The 12,584-nt window shown below is 49.6% G+C and overlaps 1 protein-coding gene across 1 annotated transcript; it reads right to left on the bottom strand.

Annotated features, from left to right (window-relative positions):
• Nucleotides 1–11,594: 11,594 nt before the first annotated feature.
• LOC104582172 (E3 ubiquitin-protein ligase ATL9) lies at nucleotides 11,595–12,266 on the bottom strand. The gene has a single exon (XM_010231530.2). It carries the CDS (start codon nucleotides 12,264–12,266, stop codon nucleotides 11,721–11,723), a length of 546 nt encoding a protein of 181 aa, XP_010229832.1. The 3' UTR covers nucleotides 11,595–11,720.
• Between the last annotated feature and the right edge of the window lie 318 nt (nucleotides 12,267–12,584).

Genomic DNA, 12,584 nt, shown 5'->3' with positions numbered 1-12,584 from the left:
TCGCCCGAGCTCCTATGCGCCGGCGACCCCCCTGCGCACGTGCTCGCCATCCACCGCGGCGCCAAGCTCCCTGCTCCGCCTCCCCGTCGCCCGCATCCGCCTCGCCGCTGCCTGCTACCCCTGGCCGGCGCCGCCTCTTCCCGCGTGCCCATGCCTCTCCACCATGCCGGTGCCGCCTGCCTTGCTCCCCTCGCGCCGCCTCCACCTCGCCGGCCCGCTCCGCCTCCCCTGCTCCAGCGCCGCCCAGCCGAGCCCCTGCTGGCCCATCCTCTCCAGCCTGTAGGCCCAGCTTGCCCAAGGCCAGGCCGAGGCCCATCTCCAAGCCCAGGCCCGTTGCCCATTTCCCTTTCTCTTTTCTTTTCTGGTTTTCCTTAAAATGTGTCCCTTACGTGTGGGCCCTGCTGGTCAGCGCCTTCGTGTGCTTGCTGTTGTACTGTTGTTGCCGCCGCTCCGCGTGTGCTTCGCAGTGCCGCTGCCCAAGACCTTGCCGTGCGTCGCGAAGACCGACGAACCTCCGAGCCGGTCCCATGAACGACTACTTTGCCGCGACGACTACGTACGAGGAGCCGCGAACGCCTACGTGTACGACTACCCCGACCGTACTTCTACTTCGACAACGTCAACTACATCGACTACGCCGTGGCACGCAACAAAGGTAGAACCTTGGAGTTCCGTGCCGTAGACCCGTAGGTTGCGCGATATATGAATTGCATGTGTTGTATGAGATGTCCTGTATGTACCGATAGTATCGATAATGTTAGTTGCAGGTACGTCGTTGCCATCGGCGTGTGCAATCCCGTTCGACTCGTTTGTTTGGTGTGTTGTTCCTGTTTTAAAGCATGCATCGCACCTATCCATGTCATTGTCATGCATGCTAATCCAACTACAATATTATTGTGTGTAATTGATCAACTAAACTCTATTTCCTGCATATGGAGTTGTATAGATGCTATGTGTAGATGATTCGGACTCCATTTAACTTGGTGATCGTATATCAGATTTACTTTCGGGATCCTTGATATGACATGCATCATTCCTATGGCATGCATCATTCTTTGATTGCGCATATTAACTGCCACGTGTATCTTATATGCTTATACTTTCCTTTTATGTGGTGGATTTGTTTCTTCCTCGCTAGTCTTCGATTCCTACGACGACGACTACACTTGTGTTCTTTTTTCAGGATTCTTGCTCAATTCCGGGCAATTGAGTACTCCAGGCAAGCAGCCCTTCTTTGACCATGTTGATTATACCTATCGCCTCTCCCTCAATCTTGCATTAAGTTACGATCTCAGTCTTGTCACGATGCCTCTAGGTTGCATAGCTTGTTAGTTAGCTCTACTTATTGCCCTATGTCTTGTTAATTGTCTTATTACCATGTCACATGTTTGCTTGTTGCCCTAGTTCTTGGTCATTAGATGTCATGCTTAGTTGCGAGTCTAGTGTCCTTATATCTGGGGTTCCACAATTGCTACATCCACATGCTACTTTCTGTATTTACATTGCAATTCTTGAAACTGTGATATGATATTAAACTGTAACAAGGCAACGATGGGAGGCCGTGTTCTAACGCATTGGTGATTTGTTCCATTGACGTCGACCTAAGGACTGAGTTCTCGTTTTCGCCGATCCAAGAAACTTCGCGCTAACCGCTCGTGGGAGAATATATGGGTTCCCCCTCGGCTTAGTACTCGTTTCATAGCTCTTCCAGGGGCCACATAGTTCGGGCGTTCCATTTGGCATATCGCACATACACTGGTGTTGTGTTTGGAGATTTGTTGGTATTTTGCATACATATAGGACTGCGGCACACGTCTGGAGTGGTCATTCTGCGGACACTGAACCACTACCAGCTGTTCCCACAACTCTTGAGTCCGTACGACGCTTCGGCCGGGCTCTCGTTTTGGATTAGACTCAGTTGGGTGTTTCCCTGGATTAGTTGTGGGGCTTGGAAACGTCGTGTCGCCCAATCCTGCCGACACACCTTTTTGTGTGTTCCTACTCGAGTGGTAATAAGGGTTGAACGAACGTGTACGGGTAAATTGGCACACCCTGCAAGGATAAATCTTTCGGAAAGCCGTGTCCACGGTTATGGACGACTTGGTTGGTCATTACTTGATCATAGAGAACTTAACCAATTTAATCTCAACCACTTGACTAGTAATTAGGGATTATTTATGGATATGCTTAAAACTGCTTCAGTGTGAGTTTCCTTTGGATTGCTTCCTCACAAGGTGTTGAGGGGGTGATATGAGAATTGTGTTGTTTGGTGTTTAGTAAATAGGTTAATCACCTCACTTGGTAGACGCTTCTTATCCTCTACCTAGACGATGTCATTAGTGTGTCTCTCCAGATATATCTGCTGCTGCATAATCCCACTTTACCCTGCTTTGAGACATGTTGCATACTAGCATAGATCTCCCCGTAAGTCTTGCGAGTACTTTGTACTCAGTTGTTTTGCAACGTTGTTTTCTTCAGAGGTTCCAGCAGAGCAGGTGAGCCGCTAGCTTCTTCGTGGAGCACAACGTTGGATTCGATGTTTAGCCAGGAGATCCAGATCAGGGTTTTGAGACTCGTGGCGGGTTTCCTTCCAGCTTCCAGCCTCTTCAGGCCATGCTGTATTCTTGTCCGTACTCAGGCATAATTCGACTTCCGTTGATGTAATGATGTAATGTTGGGACATGTGTCCTCTCTTTGTAATATTTGTTATTCTGCTCCTTGTACGAGTTTTGTAATACTCTCTTCTGTAGAGTTTTGGTAATGATATTCATGTTGCAAAATCCTGCGATGAGCACCTTAATGCATGTATGTATTGAAGTGTTTATCGTAGGTTAAGAACCTGAGGCTTGAATTATGCAAAGGTTAGCAATTTGGGGCTAAATTGCATAATTCGGTCCCGGGGTCTTATAGATAGAAGGTGAAGGAGGGCTTGGCCAGAAAGATTTTGATGTGCATGCCCGCCAAAGAATGGATGACTTTATAAGAGCACACACAATGGTGCTGCAACTCACGTCAGAGGTCGAGCCGTTCATCGACATGCACATCGAATAACTTCGAAACCTCAACCCTAACAGGAATGATTGGATCCAGCAAAAACACAATTCTACATTCGCCATGTGGCTCAAGGATCTTTGGTATCTGAGGGCTGTGGCGAATGAAGATGAGAAGATTGTCCAGAAGTTGACACGGCTTCCTGACCGCAATGTCGTGACATACCCGTCGTACGCAATGAATGGGTATACGTACTACACCAAGGCTCAAGACCGTAAGAGTACGTACCAAAACAGCGGTATAGTGCTCATTGCTGAGACGGGGTCCGAAAGCAAAGGCCGGACTAAAGCGTACTACGGCGTGGTCGAAGAGATCTGGGAGCTTGACTACACCTTCACCACCATCGCCATGTTTCGCATTAGATGGGCACGCGATGTCAGGCATGAAGATCATAGGTTCACAACAATGATTATGCCGAAAGAGGTTCCCCGTCATCAGGTGAACGTCAAAAGAATCTCGGCACTGCTTGAACCATGGCAGTTTGCTTCCAAATGCAAACAAGTCTTCTTCATAGAAGACCCGATAGCGAAAAACCGCGTAGTCGTGAGGAGAGGTAAAAGGAGCATTGTTGGGATCGACGGAGTAACTTCACAACAAGACTATGAAGGTTTCCCCGATCCCACGACCAGGCAAGAAGAGGTGGCAAGACGGACGATCTAGACAAGAAAGAAGTCAAAATTACCCACACAGGACGGGACCTACGCCAGAAGTAGCCACGATGAGGTCCAAACGTATAAGAGGAAAGAGAAGACAACAAAGAAAAAAGACAAGATTGTCCAATAGTTCACTATTTGTGTAATTTTGATCAATTATGCACGTTGATGATTTTCAATGTAATTTGAATTCTAACGAGGTTTGAATTTTAACTTGTTCAAATTTGAAAACAAATGCCGCAAATTTCTTCCAAATATTTTTCTAATGTGAATGCATATTTTATTTGCTTGTTTCGATTTCGGAAACAATTAAGAGATATGGATTTTTTTAAAATCTTATTACATGTTCTTTTCATTATAAAAGAGAAAAAAAGTTTTTAAACCCGCCCAAGTCAACTGAGCGTTTCGGGTTTGGGCCTAGCCAGGCGAACCCGGGAGCAGCCTACTACCTACTAGGCCAGCGCAGACCCGGGCCCACGGCGCTGTAATCCGAGCCCACAAATAACAGTACAGGTACCGGACTCACGGGCCACGCGAGGAGCACAGGCGACAGGCGAGTGGAATATTCGCAAGCTGATGGGAGAAGGGAGGAATGCCTTATATGCTGGTCGAATCGCTTGTAAACTAGCGAGGTGGGACTAAACTCCCAACTCGCCTCGCGTGGCAACTCGCAGAAGGCCACCAGTGGCGGTGATTTTCCTGAAACCCGCCACTGGAAGGGGTACCAGTGGCGGTGATTACAGGGAAATCCGCCACCGGACGGGGGCACCAGTGGCGGTGATTTTCCTGAAACCCGCCACCGGTGAGTGCTACAGGACTTAGGGATTTCCCAAATCTTGTCCAACTCACCAGTGGCGGTGATTTGTATGAAACCCGCCACTGGTAATGATTTCAGAATGCACTATTATATTCCTATTATATTCTCTACATTCCCCAAAAATATAGCATTTGTACCTTTAGGTGTATAATAATATTGTTTGTTCCCAATACAAGTTTTAGACATTAATTCATAATATTTCATACAAATTTCTGTGATTATGTGTGGCTTTGGTGCTAATTTAATTCCATAAAATTCAATTTTCATCAAAATGAGCTGAAACTTGGCATGGGAACACCTCTCAGTCTAATGAAGCCACATGGAAAAAAAAAGCTCAAAGTTGTTATAATGTTACAATTTGGATGTTGGCTTAAAAGGTATTAGAGATATCTACCTAGATGATCCCAATACGGTATTCTTATGGGATTCATTTGGAATTTTGACACCAAACTTCATATACAGGCATATTGTTGTGTGAGAATCCTCCATGCCAAATATCAGACTATTCTGAGCAATTTTTTAATTTATAACAATTTTTAACCACAGTAAACACTACAAAAGCATAAATATTTCATTTTCAGCAATGTATTTAGCATTGAAATCTTTAGTGAGACAAGAAATAATTATTATACACTTGAAAGTGCAGGTGCTATAATGTTTAGAGAGACACAAAATATAATAAGAATATAATACTAGAGCCAAAATATTAACCAGTGGCGGGTATATACAGTATCACCGCCACTGGTGCGTGGAACAGGAATGTGGTGAACCCTCACTGCTGTTCAAATTACCAGTGGCGGGGTTTTCATATACCCGCCACTGGTGGGTCACCAAAGGCGGGTATTCGGAAATCGCCGCCACCGGTGGTCTCCTGTACCAATAACCCTAGGAGGGGTCGCCAGTGGCGGGTATCCAAGAAATACCCGCCACTGGTGATGTTCCCTATATATATTACAGAGCGGGACTTGGCAAAAATTTTCGTATCCGAAGCGTGAGTATTCTCGACCAACAACGCTTCCTCGAGCTCCCCGATGGCGAAGCGCTGCCCAAATCTCGCGCTGCCGCCGCCCTTCTCCCTCGCCACCCTTCCCCTCCCTCGCGCCTCCGTTGCCGCCGCCCTGCTCCTCGCCTCCCAAGCCCTAACCCTAGCCGCCGCCGCCATGTCGTCGCAGGACCCGACCAGGGGGTCGCAACGGATGAGGAGGAGCGGGAAGCCCCTCGCCTCGCAGGCCCCGCCACCGGCCGTCGGATCCGGCGGCCCCGCCTTGCCGCCAACCGGCCCGCATCGCTGGGGGCGCGGCCGGGCCCCGACCGTTGCCGCCCCTACCCCGGCCACAACCCCGGCCGCCCCTTCCCCGGCCCCAGTCGCCGCCCCTACCCCGGCCCCGACCCGGTGCCGACGACCCTCGCCGTCGCGGCCCCCGCCCTGACCCCGGTACGCTCTCTCTTTCTCTATCTCTCTTTCTCTCTCTCTCCCTTGCTGTTAGGTTAGGGTTAGGGTAGAATTTTTTAATTTCGAAGCTGAATCTTGTTGTTTAGCGTCCAATTAGGGTTTAATCTTGCTGTTTATGGTTAGTTGTAGTTAATTAGGGTTTAATCTAGCTATTTAGGGTTTAATATTGTTGTTTAGGGTTTAATCTAGATATTTAGGGTTTTAATATTGTTGTTTAGGGTTTAATATTGTTGTTTAGGATTTAAAATCTTGTTGTTTAGGGTTTAATATTGCTGTTTATGGTTTGATATTGCCATTTAGGGTTTAAATCTTTATATTGCTGCTCTTGTTTAAATATTGTTGTTATTGCTGCTTTGGTGCAAAGATTGATACATGCATGTGATCCCGACCATCGTGTCGATTGATATGAGGAATGTAGGCTCGGCCATCGTGTCGAGTCGTTGAAAAGGGTTCGGCCATTGTGCCGAGGGGGTATATGTGGGTGGGAATATTTTTTATGCAAGTATAAAATTCGGGTAGACTCATTTGTTGTTTTACAGCAATGGTCATGCCGAATTTTTCTGTTTTTTTAAATTACTTTTATAGGTGTTGGATAGGAACCTTAGGCTCGTGTTGAATAGGTGCCTGAGCAACCACCGGTTGTGGAGGGAGAAGTCGAAGAAGAAGCGGGGGCATCTTCCTCGGGCTCGGAAATTGCCATGAGCGATGGCTTCGAGCATGGCGAAGAAGGAGCCGAGGAGCAGCTAACGAGGAAGAATCCCAGGGTGCGACGTCTCAGGCTACGGCTTCAACTACTCAGTCGAAGTCCAAGCGGGGGGGGGGGGGGGGGGGACAAGGTGCCGTCGGAGTCGTGGGTCGTCACCAAACTCAATAAAGAAAGCTACCTGTTGGAACTAGTGGAGGCTGCAGAAAGATTCTCCAGCACATGCGACGCCATTGTATGGGGACGCGCCCGGATCTACCAAAGATGGAGCGACGTCCCGGAAGCTGTGAAGCAGGACTGTTACGACGCGGCATGGAAGTGGTTCGTGCCTGCCAATGATGAGATCAGTAGACGGTTGGAGTGGTGGATGCACCAAGTCATGAGGAAGGGACAGAGCACGTGGCGATATAACTATAGGAAGCTCATCGGCAAAGACTGGAAGACAGTGGTTAACAAGCACTGGAAGGGATCTCGGAGGAGGACTGGGAGAGGTTCAAGGTGTGGGTCAGGTCCCCTGAATTCAAGGCCAGCCAAAAATCGTACAAGGAGCTTCGTGAGAAAGGCCCTTCGACCACCGCCTCGGCAGTCGTGGACGCCCCGGAAAGGAGAAGGTGTGGGCGAAGGAGGACGCCGCATTGGACCAAGCTGGTATACAGCCGAGGGTCCCAACTTTGCTTCACGGTGACCGCTCCAGCAAATGGCTGCGGTCGTCCACGACCGCAAATCAGTGGGCAGGCTTGGAGCCTATGTCAGAGAAGCAAGAGGCTGCACTCATAAGGCCTCGTCCTGACATCTTCTTTTATCGGTTGGGCTATTCACATATAAGATTAACACCGATCATGTTGTTTTTTGTATACATGGTGCAATGGCAGAGTGGGAGTCGGATGGCTCCCACTCGTCTATCAACCAACAGTGGGGTAATGCCATCAGCTACGCTTTGCAACGAAATGAGCACGGGGGCATATGCGAGGTGTCGGTTCCGGGCCCTTTCACAGGCAGATGGCGAAAGAGCAAGGTTCCCGAAAACGCAGAAGGGCGTCCAGCAAAGAACAGAGCTCAGAGGAATTAGATGAGAAGATCCGGGTTATGCGAGGGAGGAGCTCAGGAAGCTCATGCGGCATGCAAGGGACCAGCGTGACGTCGACAACTTTTTTGATCACAGTGTTTTCCCGCCGGCGCCCATCCAACCAACCCCACCCACACCGGATCCGTCCCCGCTGGGGAATAAGAGAACCTCATGCTCCGGCATCGAGTGCCAGCTTGACCCGCTTGGGCCACCCGACGAGAACCTCATGGTAAGCGTCTTTGCGCACTACGAAAAATAGTGAAATACCACTATCATGCTCCAATCTATTAATGATGTTGCCATGTTTGTCATGCGCAGAAGGGCGTCAAATGCCGGTTACACATGCCGACGGTGGAGAATCCTCTGGGCGCGCACGGGTTGCTGATGCCGCGTACGGCCGTGGTGCACCACGTGACCCTGCAAGACGACATGGTCAGGGTGCAGGTGGACTCTGTGCTCAAGGGCTTTGAGGACGAACGGGTCCCTTGTCCTCCACACGAATAGGCGACAACCCTAAGGGATTGCGTCAACTCCTACCTCATCTGGCCTAAGAGGTTGGTGGTCCTCGCTACGGAGCCTTCTCCGTCGCCATCTCCGTCGCCCCACCTAGGTCCGTCTCCACCCGCCCGACGCCAGACGTCTCCGTCGCCGCTTGGCGCCTCACCCGGTTCTTTGGACTACGAGCCCGTGGAACGAGACTTCTCACCTTCAGGCCAAAATTCTCCGTCGCCGCCCCGACCCGAAACCCCGAAGCCATCCGTACCAAGACCCGTCCCTCGGAGAGCCGCAACACAATCGTCCCCGTTGGATCCCCGTCCAAGTGCCCCATCTGGGATGCAGGTCCCCATAAATCGGACAATTCCGATTTCCTGAGCTCCATGAAAAATACATGAATGTGACATCATCATCAGGCACAGACCTAACAAATTTGGAAATTAGGGTTCGAGTGCCAAAGCATTATGGCTTCTTCGACTCCAATACAGGGGAAATCCAGAGGGAAAACGACATTACCTTCAGCATTGACTTCCTCAACTTGTTTCACCTCTTCAACCGCAAGTGCCTCGACAATGCCATATTAAGACTGTGGTGTGTATACTACACGAGGGAGGCCTATAGGGTGAAGCAATATGGGATGGCCGTCGCCGACCCCCTTCTCTTTAACGCCACTTTGCTTGGTTCAGACCCATTGTTGGCCGAAAGTAGAAGGTTGGCCATTGAATGCCTCACTCAATTCATGTTGAAGCACAAAAATCGCCGTTTTATATTGATATTGTACCATTTACAGTTAGTTGTTTTTAATTCGCGTGAATACATACATCTTTTTCCGTCGGAAGACTTGCTTGTTATATTATTTGGTTAATACAATGTGCGTCCTTTTGTGAAACAACAGCCATTGGGTGACAATCGCCATCTGCCTCAATCTTGGAGGGGTCACATATTTTGATCCACTACGACGCAAGGAGAATGAACCACAACGTGACTTTGAGCCGATAAAATATGTCATCGACGCAGCCTATCGCGACGCGGTGAAATGGTATGGGATGCCTAGCTTCAGCCGCAATCGTGACGCTCCCCTCAGGCACACTTTCAAGTTCCCCTGCGAGCAGCAATCTGAAGGATCCGTCTACTGTGGTTACTAATGCGCGCACACTATTCAGCAGTTCATCAACGACTTCCAGCCGAAGGGGAAGAAGACCTTCGAAGAAGTGAGGAATTGGTTTCTGGCGAACGCCGAGTTAGGGCACAACTCAGAAATTCTCGTGTACGAGATCCAGAAGGACATCGGTGAAATCCTCAACAAGGAGGTTCTCAAATCGAGCGGGGATTACTACAGCGGCGGAATTGTCGCCAAAAGTGGTTAAATTGTGTGGAACACTTCTATTTGTGGCTCATTCTTTCAAACACTTTGTATACATGCATGTGACTTGAATGTTTAACTCATGTGGAACTTTGTAATATATTTGCTGCTATTCTATTTTTTTGGTGCTGTATACTGTGATGTTGTATTCTTGCTATTTCTGTGCTACAGGAATATTTATTTTTATGAATAATTCATTTATTTTTTTCGGAAAAAAACAATACTAGTGGCGGTTATAAACCACCGCCACTGGAAAAGGTCCAGTGGCGGTGGCCAAAGACCGCCACTGGAAATGTCCAGTGGCGGGTAATTTGCCCGCCACTGATGTACTCCACGCACTTTTCGGGTGGTGCCGGAGGGATTTACAGTGGCGGTTTGTAGGTCTTCAGTGGCGGGTATTTTACCCGCCACCGGTGCTAAAACCTGCAGTGACGCAGGGTTGGTGGCGGACGTGATCACCGCCACCAATCCCATTTTTTGACCGCCACTAGAGGGGTTTTCTGGAGTAGTGATAGCATCTGGAAGAGACCGACGCTAAACCATGGTGCTCACAGATCCGAACAACCTCGATGGACACCATCCTCGAGTTTCTCGAGCACCCTCCAATGGACAGATCAATATTAGCGGGTACAAGCATGAGTAGGGTATTACCTCACATCGAGTGCCTGAACCTATATAAAATCTCTGTTTAGGTTCTACCATCAGTGATCTTTTGTCGTGTGTCACCTCGAATCATATATTGTCGGTACAAAACAACAATATGTATCTCAAATTGTTTGTCCGATTCAACAATCCATTTTCACTATTTGCTTCATGTCGATGAGTGCTTTAAAACTAGATCCGACTCGGATATGTTCGACAAAAAAATAGGCCTCTTATTACCCGACGACAGTGCATAATTTTTATTTCTAATTTGAATGAAGTTAGCATGTGGTAACTTATGACTAACACAACGGTAACATCATATATTATCAGATTCACTTTGATGCACTAAATCGCCATCCTATTTTGTATGAAGTTACCATGTGGCAATTCTTTACTAACAGGGTGACATGTTGATATAATATTAGGTGGTAACTTTTAAGAAAAAAAAAGTTATCTTAACGTATAACATGAGATTTTGTTTCAAAGATATCTTGGAGACAAAACTAACCATGAAGGTCGATCGTTAACCGAGGACATCGTTGAAGAGTTAATTCTACACACTTTTGCCGGATAGAGCTTTTGCCCGCGGAAAGATAAATCTACACCATTTCGTGATGCGCCTCCCATCTCCACCCCTCGCACGTGCTGGAGATCCGTGCAGAACGTCATTGATAGATACCGCGTCACATGCTATTGTTGCCTACAAAGCATCCATATCACACCGCCACCTCGGTCACCTAGCGTGCCCACGTGGCGCAGTCGCATGGATCTTGATGCGCCGCCTCTAGAGTGCAGAAGACCGCGGCCGCACAGAGCTAGCACTTAGCAGCCATATGGAGCTGCCAATGACACCATGTATTAGAGGAGCTGCCGCCATGTATCAGAGGAGCCCGCCGTGGGCTGCCAATGCCCGTTGCATATTGCCTGTTGTGCCGCCGCCGCCGAGGGAAGGGAGGATACTTTCCTGGTACGCCGTCGCCACCAGGGGCAAGGGAGGAGATGTGCCTGCCTCACGCGCCACCGCCGCTGGGGGAAAGGAGGAGACCCGCTAGAGGTTTGGGGAGCGAGGTGGGACCCACAGGTTAGCGTGAGAGACATATTTATATGTTATTGATGTGGCGCGGATCCGCATGCACGATGGACGGATAGGACAGTGGGTGTCGTGCGGACAGCCATAGAAAATCCACTCGCTTTTGCCATGTGTTGTTATTCGCTCCGTCCCATAATTCTTGTCATTGTTTTAGTTCAAATTGTATTAAAATAACAGACAGGATTTATGGGAGAAGGAATATAAATGTTTTCGTAATATTCTCCTCTCGCAGCAAATTAAGTGCGAGCGCGACTCTATTTTGTACATATTGCTGCCTCTTACTTTGTAGATGCAGCCGAAACCAACGCTTTCACGCAGCCTGGCACGAGAAATCATGCATTTACAAAACGTCCCGCCGGCCTCTGACACCGCAAGCCAACCAACCTAAACAGGCGGCAGTCGGCCGAGCTCCGCCGTGGCATCGGTGTCCGAGCGGCAGAGCGGGCACGTCGAGTGCGTGTCCAGCCACGGGTCGATGCACTCCACGTGGTACAGGTGCAGGCACACCGGCAGCAGCCGCACCTTCTCGCCGAGCTGGAACGCGCCCAGGCACACCGAGCAAGTCGCCGCCTCCTGATCCCCTGCGCCCGTCACGTTGTGCTTCACCGACCGGCTGTACGTGAACGCCGGTAGCCGTGCCGCCGGGTTCGTTCCGGCGGCACGGGCCGGTGGCAGCTCCTGAGTGAGCCTGCGGAGCCGCGGCGCCTGCTGCCGCTGCCGAGCCGCGGCGTCTTCGGCCGCGGCGCGAGCTTCTCGGCTGTTCCGGTATCCCTTGCAGAAGCTGCACGCGAAGATGGCGAGCAGAGTGGCCGCGAAGCCGATTATCAGGCGGACGACGATGATCCCGCTTTCATCAGCCGGAGGCGGGGCCAGATGCCATGGCGGCGGGGGAGGAAGGTCCGGTACGGAAATCGGCGGAAGATGAGTCATTGGTGCGTCGTGTGTGGATCAATGGAAAGTACCAAGAGAACTATCCTGTGTGCGACGGGGTTAAATTGCTGATTTGTTGTCAAGCGCACACATAACGAGGACAAAACTACTGACGGACCTTGCGCGGTTCAGTTAATTGTTTATCCTTCCATAAAAACCGTCAGCCAGCAGTACTGCGCTTAATTACATCGTCAGGGTCGTTCGTGCGAATGTGACTTCATGGACGTACTCATGGCAGCTGCTAAGTAAAAAAAGCTTTAGAACAACTAGCACGATCTAGTAGCTGTTAACGTGATCGCCTCCGAGACACCGGCCGCC

Source organism: Brachypodium distachyon, chromosome 1 (genome assembly GCF_000005505.3).
Source record: "Brachypodium distachyon strain Bd21 chromosome 1, Brachypodium_distachyon_v3.0, whole genome shotgun sequence".
Taxonomy (NCBI): domain Eukaryota; kingdom Viridiplantae; phylum Streptophyta; class Magnoliopsida; order Poales; family Poaceae; genus Brachypodium; species Brachypodium distachyon.
The sequence above is the reverse complement of the archived record's forward strand: the minus strand, read 5'-3'. Positions and strand labels throughout refer to the sequence as shown.

What these genes read in the sequence shown, in the direction of transcription:
- LOC104582172 (XM_010231530.2), bottom strand. Translation starts at nt 12,266, where the DNA reads ATGACTCATCTTCCGCCGATTTCCGTACCGGACCTTCCTCCCCCGCCG.